The following is a 17841-nucleotide window of genomic DNA, read 5'->3' as shown; positions in this document are numbered from 1 at the left end:
CACACTACCCCTCCGTTTGCGCGTTCCCGTGGAGGGTCCTCCGTATTAAGGGCCGTCCCAAACCGCGTAGTGCGGTGGGGGAGTGGACTGTTCAGCCCTTAAATAGCGAGTCTGCATCGATGCTCACTCTGGACAACTTTTTCAGGAAGTGCAACGTCGAAATGGAGGAGGAAACAACATATCGGTGTAAGTTTCACATGTGTCCATTATTTCTCCCACGCCTTTTTCACACTGACAGAGCATCACAAAAAGAGTGGTGTAAAAAGATAAAACAAAAGAAACAAATCTTCTTCTCTGCTGACGTTTGATTTAATCGTGCACCCCCTGACACCTTAAAATTTGAACACAACTGACAGAATTCATTTATTCATTCATTTGTTGGGTTTGAAATGCCAGATAATAGGATTGGAAAACATGTGGGATGACTTCAAATTATTTGAAGCAGAATGTAGCCCCTACATCATTGCCTGCAACCTGTGCCACAGCGCTACAGCCATGCACAGTAGGCGTCTTTGTGTTACCATGGCGATGACGTCTACCGTTTTCCACTGAGGCGACAGGGCGTCCCATTCCTGACGATCGTATTTATACCCTCCCCCTTCAATTAAAGTGCCCTCCACAGCTGCGAGTGTGACTTCTTTTGGAGTGACACTCGGTAGTGGAGGGGGAGTGTGTAGGGGGGGTTGGGATTCAGCCCAGTTGATGGATATTTGAACAAAATTAGGGGTCATGTGACAATGTTGTGGCCCACCAGGGACCGCCCACCATGCATGCAATTTTCACATGCAGTACGTTCACATGTGGGAAAATTGCATGTGTTGACACGCGACTTCAGTGTCACACAACCAAATGCCAAACACATACACCACAATGAAACACAAAAAAGACACAAAACAACCAAAAGAGAGACAAAAACACAACAAAGAGACAAAAGCAGCATTAAGAGACACACATCCAAATACAAAACACATACATAATGAAGAAACACAAAAAAGACACAAAGTTAACAAAAGATACATAAAAATACCAAAAATATGCACAAAACCTCCAAAAAAGGCAAAAAAAACAACTAAACGAGAGACAAAAAACAACAAAGATTGACAAAAGAAGCACTAAGAGACACAAAACTAAATACAAAACACATACACCTTGAAGCAAAACTAACAAAAGACACATAAAAACCACCGAAAAGAGACACAGAAACACAACTAAAAAAAAACATAAAACCACAACTAAAAAAACAAAACACAAAATCACAAGTAAAAAACACAAAACCTTGTGTCATTTCTGACCTTCCCTGAAAATTTCATCTGAATCTGTTAGTCTGTTTTTGAATAATGTTGCTGACAGACAGACAGACAGATTTACAGACAGACAGATTTACAGACAGACGTACACTGATCGTCACATAACTCCGCCGTTCCGTGGTGGAGTAAATATTCTTAATATGATCAAATGAGCAGTTTAGGATAAGCAGAGTTTAAAAAGCCTCAGATGTGAATGCACAGAATCATGACGTATAGGACTTTAAACTTTACCTACTAACAGACATATTTCAGTTCAAACAGTGTCCACAGTGAGTACATAATCAAAGTCCACTTCTGTGAAGTGAAGCAACGTCTCAGCAGCATGTCTGTGAGTAGCACTATATACTTTATTTTTCAGCTAAATGTGTTTACATTCTGTAAAAGATGCAGTATAACAGCAGAAGGAGCTGTAGTGAGGGGAGCTGTTGAAAGTGTGTCACATGTTGGACTTTAAACAGTTTCATAGCTACGGTGTTCTACAGGAGCTGAACTGCTGTTTGTGACGCAGCATTTGGGAATTAAAACAGCTAAAAAACAATAATAAGAAAAATATTTTGAGCTTGTTTTTAGCCACAGCAGACACTTGCTTTAGGTGAAAACGCTCTGGATGTTTCAGTAAACACTGTGACAGCTCCGGAGATATCTATATTTTCCTCCAAACACGGTGGAGACCAAGACGGAGCTAAAAAGTCGACACAATATTGAATTTATGGCTTCATCTGGGTGTAAATGTGACTCCAACTGAAACATATTGTTGTTCTTCTGAATGTGTTTTCTAGCATGCTCACAGTAACATGTCAGTGTTTACAGGCTCTTCTATTGTCGGCAAATGACTGAAAGCTTATTAAAGACAGGTTCATGTACCGGAGTGATGTGGAAAACAATCCTGTGCCGTGTCTTTAAACACTATTACCTCTGTAACTTGTAATGTACAGCCATGGCCATAAATTTGGACACAAGTACCATGAAGCTTGTGAATCTTCGAAAATACCACAAATTTGTCACAATATAAATACCTGTCATAGCCATCAACCAAAATGTACAGATATTTCCAGTGCATAAATTTGATGTTTGACAGCAAATATTGGCATTGGAATATTAACTGCAAATTGTTGCACAAATATCTAATATTATGTTTTGGGAACAAAGTTGTTCCAATTGTTGGAATTTATTGATAATATTATATCCCTTGTTGATTTGTTGACTAATTAAACTGATGTTCTGTAATAGACATCAAAACAGACATAGTAAGTCATGCTGTGTCCAAACCTATGGCCATGGCTGTACAATGAGTTCATAGAAGTGATTGTTCTGAAATGTCTGCAGGTTCTCTCCATCAGCAGGGCTCCTAGAATCAGTCCCATCCTGTGAATATGGGTGCCACCTTTCATAAACCCAAGTCATACAGACTGTTATGTGAATGTAAATCCTTGTCGTCCACAGTTTCCCATCAGCATGGAGCTGTCTCCACCTCCCCCCGGCCTCGAGTCAGAGTATGCCACACTTTTCACCACTGACTCCCTCCACTTCCTGCATGAGCTGATCTCCACATTCAACTATGAGGTGGATCAGGTAGGAGAGCTGAAAAGCCCTGCGCGGTCAGCGAATGAAGAACGTGTTTGATTCAGGATCCGTCCGCCCTTCTCCTTTCACTTCAGATCCTGAGGTTGAGAGTTTCCAGAAAGGCCCATTTGGATCTTTCTGGTGACTTGCCAAACTTCCTGGAAAGCACCTCTCATATCAGGAGGGATCCAGCCTGGAGGATGCTCCCCGTCCCCCGGAGGCTCCAGAAGAGACATGTGGATGTTGGGGATCTTGCCCCCTGCGATACTCAGCGCTTCATTAAAGCTCTCCAGTCACCAGCACAAGGCATACAGGTACCACACCTCTACACGTCTGATTCTGAATGCAAACGTCAAAGTCAGCTTTATTGTCAATTCTTCAGCATGTACATAACATACCAAGGATCGAAATTACATTACTCTCTCTTCACTCAGCATTTAGATGGTTCTGAGATAATAAAAAATGTAATAATTTTAAAATATAATGTACAAAATAAGATTTAAAAAGGCAAAAAGTAGAAAGCAAAAATCAGCTAAACGAAGAACAGAGGAAAAGCAGAACTGAGTGAAATGTAAACATGACCATGAGATAAAGTGGTGGATGTAGTGCAGAATATTCTAAACAGTGCAAGCGAGTAACAACAAATGGGTGACATATTAAAGGAATTAGTGGAGAAACACACTGGCTTCCACACAGGTGCTCTACAATTTACAACGAAGCAGTAAACAGTCAGTCATGCTCTGTGGCATGTTTAAAGATGCACATCAAGTCCAGCTGATTCTGATTTTGATTCAAGATTTCAGGAGGGAAAGATTCAAGTGACTTTAAAGGAAGGTTTGTTGTTGGGGAACGGACAGCAGGAGCTTCAGTCGCAGAGACAGCTCAACATGCAGTGTTTCTACAGGAAGAGTGGCTAAAGTGACAACTGTATTCATCCATCCATTATCTATGCACCACTTCATCCTCATTAGGGTCATGGGGGCTGGAGTCTGTCCCAGCTGACATAGAGTGAAGGTTCACCTGGACAGGTAACAGTCTATCACATAGCTGCACTTAGAGATAAACAATCACACTCACATTCACACCTACAGGCAATTTAGAATCACCAGTGAACCTCAGCATGTTTCTGGACTGTGGGAGGAAGCTGGAGAAAAGCCAAACATGTACAGGAAGAACATACAAAGTCCATGCTGAAAGGTCCAGAGAAGGCCGGAACATTTAAACAACCGATCAGATCTTCTAGCTGCAAGGTGGCGATGCTAACCACCAACCACTGTGCAGCCCCCAACTGTATTCAGATCAGCTTTATTTTATTTATATAGCACCTTTCACAGCATGTATTCTCAAAGACAGATCTGTAAACTACATACAAGTTGGTTTTTTACTCTTGCACCCAAAACAATGTGTTTATTTTTTCTGATGCAAAGTCTATGGGACGAGTGACCAGTGAAGCCAGTGGGAGAAACACAAATACACGTGTCCAGTGTCCCACACAACATAGAAGTGAACCTGGAAGCTACAAAATCTTTCATTGTTTCATGTGCCAAGAGAATACTTTGCATTTGAGTAAGTGGGACCCATCTATGAGTCCAGGTTCCAGGTCTCCTTCATACATCCAGTGTCCACCATCACAGAAATGCTCCAGTCTTCTTGAAAACCAACCATCATGATTGATGATGTTGCCTTTATTCAACTACAAACGCCTCCAGTGCCTCTGTGGACTCAGATGAAATCCTCTCTTCGTTTCCTCAGGTTGACTTTGATGACGGAAACTGTCCGACGTATTCCAACCAGATACACGGCATTCACAACGTTGTTCAGGCAGTGTACAACCGCTTCCATGGTGAGTGCTTTGCTTCAGTTTCCCTGGTTTGACCAAAGGATCAGAGTATTCTCACGGTTCACCCACATCTTTCTGTGTGTTAACAGATGTTCCACACATATCTCAGGCTCCGGTTCTGATGCTGCGTCCTCGTGCCTGGAACATGATGGAGCACAACATGATGGTAGTGTAGCTTTTTCTGAGGGTTAGAGTTCACTCTTTTAATTCACTTATCGTGTAGATAATGAGGAACTACGCTGATCAGACATAGCATTCTGACCACTGACAGGTGAAGTGAACAACACTGATTATCTCTTCATCACGGCTCCTGTTAGTGGGCTGGATATATCAGGCAGCAGGTGAACATTTTGTCCTCAAAGTTGATGTTAGAAGCAGGAAAATGGGCAAACGTGAGGATTTTAGAGAACTGTGATGGCTAGACGACTGAGTCAGAGCATCTCCAGAACTGCAGCTCTTGTGGGGAGCATCCAAAAGCTCACTGATGCAGTGTCAGTGATTTCAGTTTTTGATTTTTACTCAAGGGAACTATCCACACATCTGTTTCAAGAGGCAGGTGTGTAGGAGAGGGAAGAGCACATCCAACAAGTACAAAAACTGAATCCAGCACACCGTCTAACTTCCAATCATAAATTTATTCCAGCAACATTTCAGTACTGGACCTTCATCAGGGAAGTATTTCCCTAAATAATATTTGATGAAGGCTTAATGCCAAAATGTTGCTTTAGTAAATTTACGTTTGCAAGTCAGACATTGTGAGGGATTCCAGCTTTTGATTCTGAAAAGAACGCATTGTTACGCGTGGAAAACGTAAATTTGAATTAAATTTAACATTAAATGAATACAACAGGACAATTAGGTGTGCAAAAAAAGCGAGGAGGTCTGCATGCTTTTGGAGCAGCTTTAAAAAGTGACGTACAACCTACTAAAGTTGACTTCCTTTAGGGGGCGCTGCAATCTGTGAATTTGGTTTCAGTCACTTGGGGGAGTTTAAATTGTCGCGTATTCTGTACAAGACATGGACTGTAGACCAGTAAAAATGAATAGTAGTATAATATAGAGACTGCAGTGTGTATTCTCCTTAGGGCTGGACCCGAATATCCCGAATATCCGAATATTCGTTCGCTACGGCGGTATCCGGATATTAATTTTCGTATCCGAATATTCGCCCCCTCCCCCGGTCGGACGTTACTGAGAGGAACAAATATTTGACTATTCGTCTTTAATAGGGCCCGAATATTCGGAGGCCAGAAATCAATATTAGGGGCAACCCTAATTCCCCTATTCATGGAGATGCTTTACGTCCAGAGAATCGTCATGGAGACGTTGGGTAGATGTTGAAGAGTATATTATGCAGGGAATGGAAATGATTTAGATTAGAAAACTATCATTAGATTATGATGTACACTGAGTGATTTCAAAATGATCATCAACATAAAAATGTCCACAGATGATGAAGGTTTTCTCCGTTTTACTCTTTTAGGTGGAGGGAAAGGAGACTCCTGGGCCTCTCTTTGACTTTGGACTTCTCATGTTTCACTGTGGAAAGAAGCTGTTTGAGCACGAGAGTGGACCTTTTTTCTACCTGTCAAAGGTAACACACACACACACACACACACACACACACACACACACACACACACACACACACACCTTTCTGAGCATCTAAAAGGTGCAGGTGGTTAAATACAGCATCTCCAAACTCATTTCTTCTCCTTGTAAAATTATACCGAGGAACAATTTAATCATGCAAATAAGACAGACACACACACAGACCTCTCTGTAGCCTCCAAACCCCTTTTGTGTTTTATTATTACACATCATGCTAGAACCTGAGGTGTCAATAAAGATAAAATAACTTTACTGCAATGAAGACAGATTCAGTAACAGGTCAGAGTAAATGAATGTCGTCCAGGTTTTAACTAAATACTAATGTACTCCAGGTCAATTTGTTACGTCTGTCTCTCTGGAGGGGTTTTTCCTCTGAGTTTAATAAAATACCTGCAGGAGGATCACCAAGGAGAGCGTTGTACGCGTTTATGCATGAATATTATAAATGATAATGGAGTCCTGAGCTCCATTCCAGCCATCTCTCCATCACAGCATCTGCAGCAGCCAACAGTCACATTTTAATACGTACAAATACTTAACTATAGAACATGAGCTGTTTTATCTGTAAAGTAACTTTCAAAATATGGCATCCTAAGAGTCTGCAGTTAGATCAGTTATATTACATGTAGACAGAGGTTTTATTGCTCTGAAAATCATAAATAAACGAATTAAAAGCTGTTGTCAGCAATGCAGACAGCACATTTAGGCTGCTGCTGCTTGTTATAAATGAATCATGTGGGTATTATTATTATTATTATTATTATTATTATTATATTGTGGGCGGCATTACTGAGGCAAACTCTTTCTGCATATCGTCTCCTGGGCTTTTTAAAGAGTAATTTCACCTTAATTACTGCTAGAGTGTAGCCTAGCCGCGCTAGACAACCCACGGCAACGAATTTAATTCTCTGCCAGGGTGGGTCTAGTTACCCTCCATAAGGCTCGAGGCTGGATTCTCCTAAAACTGGCCGGACCAATCACCATGAAGTGTAGAGTCAGAAGGCGGGCGTAACGAAGTGACGACAGAGGCGCGACGATTCTGACAGAAACAACCGGCGCACAATAAACAGTTATCTTTGGACTCGGCTTTGGCCACAGCCCTTAAAGATTTGAAGCTACAATTCAACTTGAAAGATAAACAAAGGACGGCACTTAAGTGTTTCATTGAGAAGAAAGACGTATTTGGACTTATGCCGACGGGATATGGCAAATCCTTAATATACCAGTTGGCTCCGCTGGTTGGGAAGCTAACGGGACTTAGCCACAATCCGCCGGTGCTCTCGGAACTACGTCAGCCTATTCGTTGCGTTGATTGGTTGTATACCTACCCAATTGCTGCAGAGGGATTTGATAGACAACCTTTTAGCCCGCCTCCCTCCCTGTCGAGCTTCCCTAGACCCTTGTGCCTTCAGAAACATGGGTTGAGCATGGCTAGTCTAGCTCGAGTGACTATTTCCTCAATAATCTGGTGGCTGGGACTGGGCTCGACTCATATTTCTGCAGTAGTACTTCCATAGTAAAGTCAGATTCATGTTTCTCTTTGTTTTCCAGGTGGAGAGCTTCATGGAGGCCAGACTGTGGAACAAGATATTCGTGTGGACACAGCAGAAGGTCTGGACCTTTGTCAGCGTGAATACACACGAGTCCTCTGTTTTTAAAATGATGCCTCATAGCTGATCATCTTGATGTGTCATTGGAATTATAATGAGCAGTATAAAACACTAAATCTAACTGGTTGTGGAATCTGGCCCACTGCAGGGTGTCCGATAAGAACTTAACCAGATGTCTTTGTAGTCCAAGAAGCTTTATTGAGTCTGACACATGGTTTTTTTCCAGAAGACGCATGTAACAACAATAAATCCCAAAACCAGGCATAGACAGACAGGATGAGTTCACAGCAGCTACAGCAGCCCTCTATCTCTCTCTCTATCTCTCTATCTCTCTATCTCTATCTCTCAATCTGAGTGCAGGTGCTGCTCATGAGGGACCCATGCACTGATTCTGGCCTCTGATTGGTCCTCTCTCTCTCTCTCTCTGAGTGCAGGTGCTGCTCATGAGGGACCCATGCACTGATTCTGGCCTCTGATTGGTCAGACGGCTGGGGTATAGTGGGGGAAGAGTGTGGGGGTTCCTGGCCTTTCTTACAAGCAGATTAAACAGATTTTCATTCACCGTGAAAGAAGGAATGCTTTTACGTGTCAGACAGGTTTCTAGCAGTTGTGATAACAGCTCTGAATATGTCTTGTGAATTGAAAGTGAAAGGAGAAAAAACGCAAAAGTTCGGTTTTGGACGACGTCTTTCAAAGGCAGTCAGTAAGGCAGCCTCAGCTCAAAGTATTTCATTAGTTTATTAATTATTGGCAAAATGTAGCTTCCTGGTTTTACCTATAATGGAAAATTAGGGTCACTATTACAAAATGAAACACCTTTTCTTGATTTGTTTAGTTTTTTGCAGCGTAGAACAAGTCAAAACATCAAAACTGTGTAATAACACAAAAACCAAGAAAAGCCCTCGGAGGCCGCAGTACTCCACCAGGATGCTCAGTTGTTGTATGATTTCTGACGGATGAAATCTTTAAAAATTGTGGTCCACAGCGGTCGATTTGTAGTAGGATCGTAATCATGTGATCGTCTGTGTTCACTTGTTGTCATGGTTACAGTGACGCTGTGCCGCTATCTGGCAATGATACAGAAGTGTTTAACAAATCCGTGGATCCAGACTGTAAGCTGCATCACTGCCAGAATCTGATCACTTGGTCCTTGTGTCATTTCTGACCTTCCCTGAAAATTTCATCCAAACTTGCTGGTCTGTTTTTGTGTAACGTTGTTAACAGACAGACAGACAAACCAACGTCAATCGTCACGTAATAAAGAGTTGCCTCCTTTTTCTTTGAGAGCAGTTTTACGCACTCTTTTTTCTCCAATCAGCCATTGAGCTCGGTTCAGATGTTGTGTCTCTGGAGGATGTTGTGGTCGCCTCCTCAACAGGATCAGTCCTCAAAACATCCAGTTTCATCGTAGAGTTCCCTGGTTTTGGAAACTTATCTTAAAGACGCTTCCATATTCCAGCAACACTGACTGTAGGAGCCTTAATGTGTTTAAATTAATGTGTAACAGTTAAAGTGCAGCAGCTTGAGTTATGGGAATGGTGGGAGTGGTTCAGTAGTTAACTGTCAGGCCTGGAGAGGACAGACACACAGTTTTTTTTTACCTCTTTTTATTTTTTTGACTGCCTTGGAGTATTTTCTGGATTTTGGACAAAGAATTGTTTTGTACACTGTATTTTTGTTGTTGGAAATTTGAAGTAAACCGTACAACTTTTATGAGCTGCCCAGAGGATGTTTTCTGGAACGGTGTCTGTAGGTCAGAGAACGTTCAGACATCAAGCTGTCAGCTTCTTTAATTGGAACATAAACCGATTATCCCATCAGGAAAGAAAGAAATTCCACCATTTCTCTTTCTATGAAGCTCAAGTGTAGACTGAAGCTCATTCCTGGTTACCACACTGCAGACATGTACAGTTGGTTTAGGGGGCAAATTTAACTGAACAGAATCATTTGATCCATTAAATATGCCAGTTGATCTATGCCAAACTATACTGTCCCTGTTGTGGCCCTATAGGGGTGTATAATTTAGTTAAATGTGTGTGTTTGTGTGTGTGTAGCTGGGTCTTCCGCTGGGCAGCATCAAGGCGACGGTGCTGATTGAAAACGTGCTAGCAGCGTTTGAGATGGAGGAGATTCTGTATGAGCTGAGGGACCATTCTGCAGGACTCAACTGTGGCATCTGGGACTACTCAGCCTCCTTTGTCAATAAGTTTGGTGAGTCAAACATCCACTGAGCCTGAATTAGCCTTCATACAACAGGTGTGATGGAATCATTTCTGTGCTAACTTTTATTAAGAAAGCCTCAGTGAAGCTGAAAGGTCTTGTGTTTCTCCTTCAGGTCACCGTCAGGCTTTCCTGCTGCCCGACCGCAGTAAATACGTCAACATGGAGAAGCGTTTTCTGCGCAGCTACATGGATCTGTTGGTTCAGACGTGTCATCGGCGGGGAGCCCTGGCCACGGGAGGCATGGCTGCTTTGCTGCTGCCTCAGGACACACTCAGTGACTCCCACCGGAGAGTGCTGGCTTCTGTCACAAGGTGGAAGAGTTTACGGTTGTTCTCATAAAACCAACGTTTGCTGAAAACTCTAAATTTCCTGCTGTGGTAAAAACACAGACCGGTCTGCGAGAAGGGTGTTTGCCCGACTGTATTGTGCCAAGTGTAATGTTTGGTGGAGGGGGGGTTATGTGAGGTTGTTTTTTGGACAATTCCATGCTCCCAAATTTGTGGAAACAGTTTGTGGATGACCCCTTCCTGCTCCAACATGACTGCCCATCAGTGCACAAAGCAGGTTGATAAAGGCATGGATGAGCCAGTTTGGTGTGGAGGAACTTGACTGACCTGCACAGAGTCCTGACCTCAACCCGATAGAACACCTTCAGGATGAATTAGAACGGAGACTGAGAGCCAGGCCTTCTCATCCAACATCAGTGTCTTCTGGAAGAATGGTCAAAAATTCCCAGAAACACGCTCCTAAATTTTGTGGAAAGCTTTCCCCTGGCTCATGTCCATCACACTGAACTGATGACAGAAGTTCTAAATTAAACCTTCATTTTAGCCACAAGTAATCTGACTGCTCTGTGTTCGTTAATCGTGTCGTAAACGGTGCCATCAATGGTCTGTAAAGTCTGTAATCTGTACTGAGCTCAGAAATCTTCACACTGCTTCCATTTCTGAATAAAAACCCGTCACCGTCTCCCAGTCTGACACCATTCTGTCCCACCTTTCAGACTGAAGTTGCTGGAGATCAGTGCAGGTGTGGATGGCTTCATGGTTTACGATCTGAACCTGATTGAGCCCATGCAACAGGTGAGCACTGGATGGTGAGCCTCATTAAGCTGTGGAAGCTGTATGTAGAAGATGACCAACAGTGGCCTCTTCCTTCACCCTCTGCAGCTCTTCAAGCTCCACACCGACGGAGACAACCAGCTTCAGCAGCTTGGACCTGACCTCACCGTGACTCCTGATGACCTGCTGTCCATGCCTTCGGTCGGTCGCTCCGTTCCCATCGTTGAACTGCAACAGATTCATTCTACATTATTAAACAGAGCATTCAGATCCCAGTTTTCAGAGCCACTAATTCTGTTGGCCTCTACACCGCAGTGCTCTGATTTGGTAGGAAATCTTTACGCCATTAAGGTGGATGAAGGCGTTATTTTATTTGGTGAAAGGATGAAAAATTCCATTCTATCAGGATACAGATGGGTGACACAGGTCAAAGTGGGAAATCACACAAGAGCCTCCTGTTGAATGGGTGAAGGGCCGTCCCACTGTCACATCGTCAACTGCACGAGGATTCTTTTGCCGACTTTTCAACGATATAAGGCGCTATTTCTAAGTAACTTTCCCATTGCTCACAGCAAACGTGGTTATTTATAAACGTGGTTGCATGAGCCTGATTTATTTATTTTTTTGGTGTAATTATAGAGGAGAATGAAGAGAGAGACACAAAACATGGGTAGAAAGAAGAGTGTGGGAATGCCATGCAGTAAATGGATCAGACTCTAACCCATGATGCTGCGTTGGGGACTTTAACCCCCCTCAACCGGTTGAGCTACCTGGACGCCCACCCTGAGCCTGATCTGCAGGTGTTCTCTGCTTTTCTGCTTTTCTGTAGTGTGTTAAAACGTTCGAACGCTGTAAGACTTCTGCCAAAGTTCTGCCATCCTGTCTGCAGCCAGAGCCCTCTCAGTCTACATCCACCTTGTTTTTTTAATCATTAGCAGTGGTTCCTTGCCTTCAATCAACTGTCATGATATAATTAAGTTCCTGTCTTCCTTTTTGTTCCATTTGGAGCCCACACTCATGAACTCTCATTAAACTTTTGCATGTTTGTTGACATGACTGGAATAATTTGGTGAAATGGAGATTAGTCAACTTTGTCCTGAAGCCTGGAGTGTGTGTGCTGTCTTTTCTATTTTTGCATATTCTACGCTGAGATCACATGACTTTGTTTAGCGCCATAAATAAATAGACAAGGAAGGTGAGCCAAAATCTAAATAGGTGTTCAGTTGAGCTATGAAATGAAGTTAGAGTTTGTGTTCCAGCTGTATGTAACAGAGACAGCTAATGTGCTGTATTAATCTGGTATGATACAATAAAATTGTATGTTTTGTGTTTGTTCTCAGGGAGGAGTCACCCTTCATGGTCTGAAGCACAACATTGCAGTTGGTGTCCTGTTTATTAATGCTTGGCTGTCAGGTAAGCACATTCACGTTCATAATCCTGTCCAGGAGGTGATGACGGTACCTTTTTGTGCAGACTGACCGTTAAAACCGTGCTCTGTTTTCAAGGTAAAGGCCACTTCGTCTACAGAGGACAGGTCGAAGATTCAGCCACAGCAGAGATTTCCAGATCACAGGTGGGGTAATGACGAGCATCCTCTAAGGGAACACCGCGGGTTTTTAGAGGTTTTTTAGAGCTTGACCTACACCCACAAATAGTAAGAGTTAGAGAAGAGGGAGTGGCATATCAATGAAATATATGATGTTTTTAAATCAACAAATCCAGAGTAATTAAAGCATTGCTCCCTGATTGACACTGGTCTTCTCAACACGGGCTCAGCCTCGTTTGAAAAAACCAGTATGACGTGCTGACATTCACTATCTTGCTGAAGTGTATTAGCATGCTAACATGTCTTCATTCTCTGGAAAACATGAGCATGAATGTCATCATCACTCAATGCAAGGCTTCAGTTCAGACCATAGTTATGGACAGAACACTATTTAGATGGAGAACTGACACGTCTATCTCTATGAACCAATGGGAGTGCTGCTGGCATCGGATTTATTGTTTGTTTGTTGGACGATGGGTCAGCACATTAATCCTAAATGTCTCAGGCCAAATGATGTCTGCTAGTATTTCTATAGTTCCATAGGAGCCATTCAGATAGCTTACAAATAGATTTCTAACTATCAAAATAAAGAAGCAGCAAAGCTCTTTTAGCTGATTAAGTTAAAAAAAAAAAGATCTGCTGGTGGTGCTTAAGGAAAAGACAGGCGATCATCATGAATCCTCTCTGGGGAACAAATAGAAAATCTGTTCTATTTTCATGTAAACCTGGAATCCATCAGAGAGTTTGAGCTGCTGCTATCATTAAAGCGAAAGGAGGGCAAACAAATACTGAGATTCTGACATTCACCAACAGATTTTTCACAGTTTCTATTTCTAGTCAGGAGGAAACAACCTGGACAAGAGCCGTAAAACAAGTTCAAGTGTGATGAAAGGACATTGGTGTCTAAGTTAAAGAAACACCTAAACTTATGTTTTCATCTGGCATGAAAAAGTTTTGCATTAATTTCAGCATGAATGCAAAATCCAACTTCTTCATCAATGGTCTGGAGTATTGAAACCCCACCGTTTAAAATCAATCCGTCCAATAGTGACAGAGTTTCATTAGCACGGATCACTGTGGTGTGTGTGGCAGCACAAGCAAACAACAGGCCGATGCATCCATCAAATGCTGCTAAATGGCTGTGGTGGCATCGTGCTTTTCAAAGTGAGCCCAGTTTTCTTCAGGTCAGTGACAGCAGCGTTTAGAAGAGGTGGGAAATGACTGGACAGAAAATGGTCACTCAGAATAACAGGCTGATTGGTGAACTTTAGGGGAAAAGGCTTTGGATATTTCATGTAGCAGCACTGTGAAGCCTCTGGGGCCTTAAGTATGAGTTCCTCACCATAACGCTGCTTGTGTGTGTCAGGTGTGGCAGTGGATCCATCATCAGACTCAGCTGGAGGACGACGGTCGGGTGGTGAGCAGGCAGCTGGTGGTCCACCTCACCAAACAGCTCATGATGGAGCTCAGCGCTCTCTGTCACTCTGTCGGGTGAGCCAGCAACCACTGGAGACACCTTTGAGGACAAATCTGGTCCACCATGATACAAGTGTCTGAGACCAAATCTAAAAAAAACTAGGATCAAAGAATGTCTGAAAACTCCTCTCTTCTATTCAATAACATCATCAGCCTTGATTGGATGTCTCACTCTGCCTCATATTATCAGGATCAGACTCATTCTTTGGACTGTTTTCCATCAGTGGTCAGCAGTAACAGCTAGCTAAATATCTAGCTTCTACTGCTGAGAAAAAGATCACATTAGCATGGATTAGAGTAGGGTTAGCAACAACACAGAAAACATGGAATAAAAATGCTACCATTGATGTGGAAGATGAACCAATCCAGCCTTTGATAGTTTATTACCTATTATTGATGAATATGGAGCAGAAAATTGTCTATTTTTCAAATATTTTGAAGTCCAAATGTCCCCTAATTCTGGAATCACCCTCATATAATTATTATCATCATATGTAGGACACATAACAATGGAGTTTTGGTGTATTTAGCAGCACAGTGAACTCCATGTTGAGGATTGTGATGTTTGAGAGGAGAAGACTGCTACTGGAAAGGCTTCCCCTGAGAAGGGATTTTTTCTCACCCAAAGCTGCCAATAAAAGGTTCTGCAAGCATGGGTTTTTGTCGTCAGGCGACCTTACAACAGCCTCTAAGCTCCTGCAGAGAAAAACAGTCAGCATGACTTCTGTCCGGCTTTCCAGTCCCGATCAGAGCAGTTTCCAGAGCAGTTGGTAAAGTCCCATCATGAGAGGTTTTGCAGTTGCTTTGCTAGAGAGACAAAGTGCACCATTAAAAAATGTGACTGTTTATTAAATAGAGCTTTTGTAAGTCAGTGGACTGAAATTGTGATCTGTCTGTCTGTCTGTCTGTCTGTCTGTCTGTCTGTCTCTCTGTCTGTCTGTCTCTCTGTCTGTCTCTCTGTCTCTCTGTCTGTCTGTCTGTCTGTCTGTCTGTCTGTCTGTCTGTCTGTCTCTCTGTCTGTCTCTCTGTCCGTCTGTCCGTCTCTCTGTCTGTCTGTCTGTCTGTCTGTCCGTCTGTCTGTCTGTCTGTCTGTCTGTCTCTCTGTCTGTCTCTCTGTCTCTCTGTCCGTCTGTCTGTCTCTCTGTCTGTCTGTCTGTCTGTCTGTCCGTCTGTCCGTCTCTCTGTCTGTCTGTCTGTCTCTCTGTCTGTCTCTCTGTCTGTCTCTCTGTCTGTCTGTCTGTCTGTCTGTCTGTCTGTCTGTCTGTCTGTCTGTCTGTCTGTCTGTCTGTCTGTCTGTCTGTCAGGACCAAACAGAGGCTCCACACAGCAGCAGACATGTTCCTGGAGGTGGTCCTTAGGAGACACTTCCCAGAGTTCATCACCACCTACTTGAACCAGGACCACACCTTCCTCAGCTCTCAGAACACTGGACAGGTCCAGACTCTGGACTCAGACATGGAGCGACCCAAACTGTGAAGGTCCAGCTGCTCGACCTCCCGTTCTCTGCTGAACACTTCAGAACCACTGTGGATATTAATAATTATTCACATTTTTTAAACTCAGTCACTAACAAGTCACATGTAGAAATACAGTCATTGGTAAAAAATAAAAAATGTAGATTTTTAAAAAATCATGTAAGGAAATGCAAACATTGGATTCTATCTGAAACAGTGTCTACAGATAAAGGTGATGCACTGGAACAGCACCAGAAGATGATGTCATCACGTTTTATTTATGTAATATCATCAATAGATGTAATGGTCTTCTGAGGATAAAAGTAAGTACACCCCCGGCCTCAAAAGTTAGTATTACCCTCTTTAGCAGCAGACCTCTTGTTGTTGTTTTGCAGAGTTGTCCACCAGTCTCTGACATCAGCTTCATGAACGTTTGGACTGCTTTTTCTAGAAATTTCCTTCATTCACAAGATGTTTGAGAGTTTCATTCCATGTTCTGCCCTTTTTAAATCCTCTTCCAACACTTCAGTGGTAATTAAATCTGGACTTGGACTAGCCAATCCCACAACCCTCCTTTTTCTTCTTTCTGAACCATTCCTTGGTGAATTCGTTGTGTGCTTAAGACCTACATAGTGGAACCAGTGGCTGACAGCTGCCCAGTCCTGATGGTAATGAAGTGACCCTAAGCCATAAAGTATGAAGCCCCATGCCTCTCTGGACTGTCCTGGACAAACTGATAGTAAGACATAGTGGTATTAGTATAAACACAGTGATATGAATATGTATAGAACTACCAGCAATAAAAGCTCCAGCAGTATTATGAACTTATTTAACATCTTCTCCATATAATTATTTCAATACATGATGACAAACATGAGTATTTTGAAGTGATTGAATAAGTCAGTCTGTGTGGTGGCCACAGTCAGAACAGTTTGGAAATGAAGGGAGAATGCTAAATACTTTTAAAGTGTCACAAATGTTGTATTTTCATAGTGTGGTTCTTTATTCCTCCTCCTGTTTATTGTAGTGAAGCTTCATCTTTATAGAACTGTGTCACGTTGGGAGCTGAGGCTTTGGAACGATTCTGGAAAATGTTTTTTAAAAAAAGCTCCCATTTTACTGAAACTCTCCAGAAACTGAACAATCAAGAAGGCGTTTCCTCCTCCGTTGCCCTGACAACAGTGACGTCACACTTACCTGTTCAACAGGTTCTCAAAGTTTCACTTCCACCGTCTTTGTGTCGCAGTTACTTTTCTCCGTGTGAATGTGAGTAAACGAGCCTTTTCTCTGTGTCCAGCTGCTGTTAGTTTAGTTCCAGCAGCAGAAATGTGTCTCCACAGCTCTGCTAACATTCAGCTCCAGCTTTGACTGGACTCATGCGGCAGCAGCTGGTTTTAGATTTGACGTTCCATCGACCAGCTGACATCATCCACCAACCACAGGAAGCTAACAGCTAAAGCTAACTTTAGAAACAACACATTTAACAGTCTAAAGAAGGACACGAAAAATAGCATAGGAGTATTTTCCTGTTCTGACTGTAAACATGTAGATGGATTTAAACTGGGTGTTCCTTCAACAGGAAGTCCAGAATCAGTTTTGGTCAGACGATCACTTTATGGAACAACACCGACAATCTGACTGGATCAGACCAGGAAACGTTTCTGTGGAAGTTTAGAAGAGACGCAGAAATAATAATTAAAGGAGGGATTTTTCCTCATTTCAGCAACAATATTCATCCACAAACATCAAGGAGACGCTGAATAAACACTTAATGTTCCAGAATTACAGCACATCTTTTCTGTACTTTGCTCTACAGTTTCATATCTATTAGGCCACAACACTAAATGTTCATATTAACAACATCTTCCTGTGATGAAAACAGACACAAACAGCTTATAGATGAATGATTTTCCCCAATAATGAGAATAATCAGACCCATAAAATGTTGTGAGGAGCTGAAGTTTGTTGTTTCCAGCTGTTTGGAACTATTGCCTCTGAGTTTGATGAACAGCTGCAGGAAGAGAGAAAGTTTTCACGTTTATACACCAAAAAACAACAGCGCTGGTCACCGTTAGATTGTCTAAATGATCCCAGAGAGAGAATGGATGTGGACCAGGATCCAGCAGCAGGTCACACTGTGTAGATGTGAT

At 42.5% G+C, this 17841-nt stretch overlaps 1 protein-coding gene across 2 annotated transcripts; it reads left to right on the top strand.

Annotated features, from left to right (window-relative positions):
- Nucleotides 1–49: 49 nt before the first annotated feature.
- ugl (ureidoglycolate lyase) lies at nucleotides 50–16524 on the top strand. Of its 2 annotated transcripts, none has more exons than XM_051954822.1 (15): nucleotides 50–186; nucleotides 2751–2879; nucleotides 2966–3184; nucleotides 4623–4713; nucleotides 4800–4876; nucleotides 6194–6304; nucleotides 7873–7932; nucleotides 9986–10142; nucleotides 10267–10465; nucleotides 11158–11236; nucleotides 11324–11416; nucleotides 12556–12628; nucleotides 12721–12788; nucleotides 14128–14252; nucleotides 15542–16524. In XM_051954822.1, the coding sequence occupies exons 2-15, from the start codon at nucleotides 2763–2765 to the stop codon at nucleotides 15711–15713; spliced, it is 1641 nt and encodes a 546-aa protein (XP_051810782.1). In that variant the 5' UTR covers nucleotides 50–186; nucleotides 2751–2762; the 3' UTR covers nucleotides 15714–16524. The 2 variants fall into 2 exon arrangements, with proteins under 2 accessions (XP_051810782.1, XP_051810781.1); XM_051954821.1 differs by lacking the exon at nucleotides 50–186 and adding an exon at nucleotides 1540–1635.
- The last annotated feature ends 1317 nt before the right edge of the window (nucleotides 16525–17841 follow it).

The sequence above is a fragment of the Acanthochromis polyacanthus genome, chromosome 10 (assembly GCF_021347895.1).
Source record: "Acanthochromis polyacanthus isolate Apoly-LR-REF ecotype Palm Island chromosome 10, KAUST_Apoly_ChrSc, whole genome shotgun sequence".
Lineage (NCBI taxonomy): Eukaryota > Metazoa > Chordata > Actinopteri > Pomacentridae > Acanthochromis > Acanthochromis polyacanthus.
Note: the sequence above shows the minus strand (reverse complement) of the source record. Positions and strands in the feature narration are given on the sequence as shown.

Coding starts and splice junctions, on each gene's coding strand:
- ugl (XM_051954821.1), top strand. Junction 3,185..4,622: donor CACCAGCACAAGGCATACAG/GTACCACACCTC, acceptor TCGTTTCCTCAG/GTTGACTTTGATGACGGAAA. Junction 10,466..11,157: donor GTGCTGGCTTCTGTCACAAG/GTGGAAGAGTTT, acceptor CCCACCTTTCAG/ACTGAAGTTGCTGGAGATCA.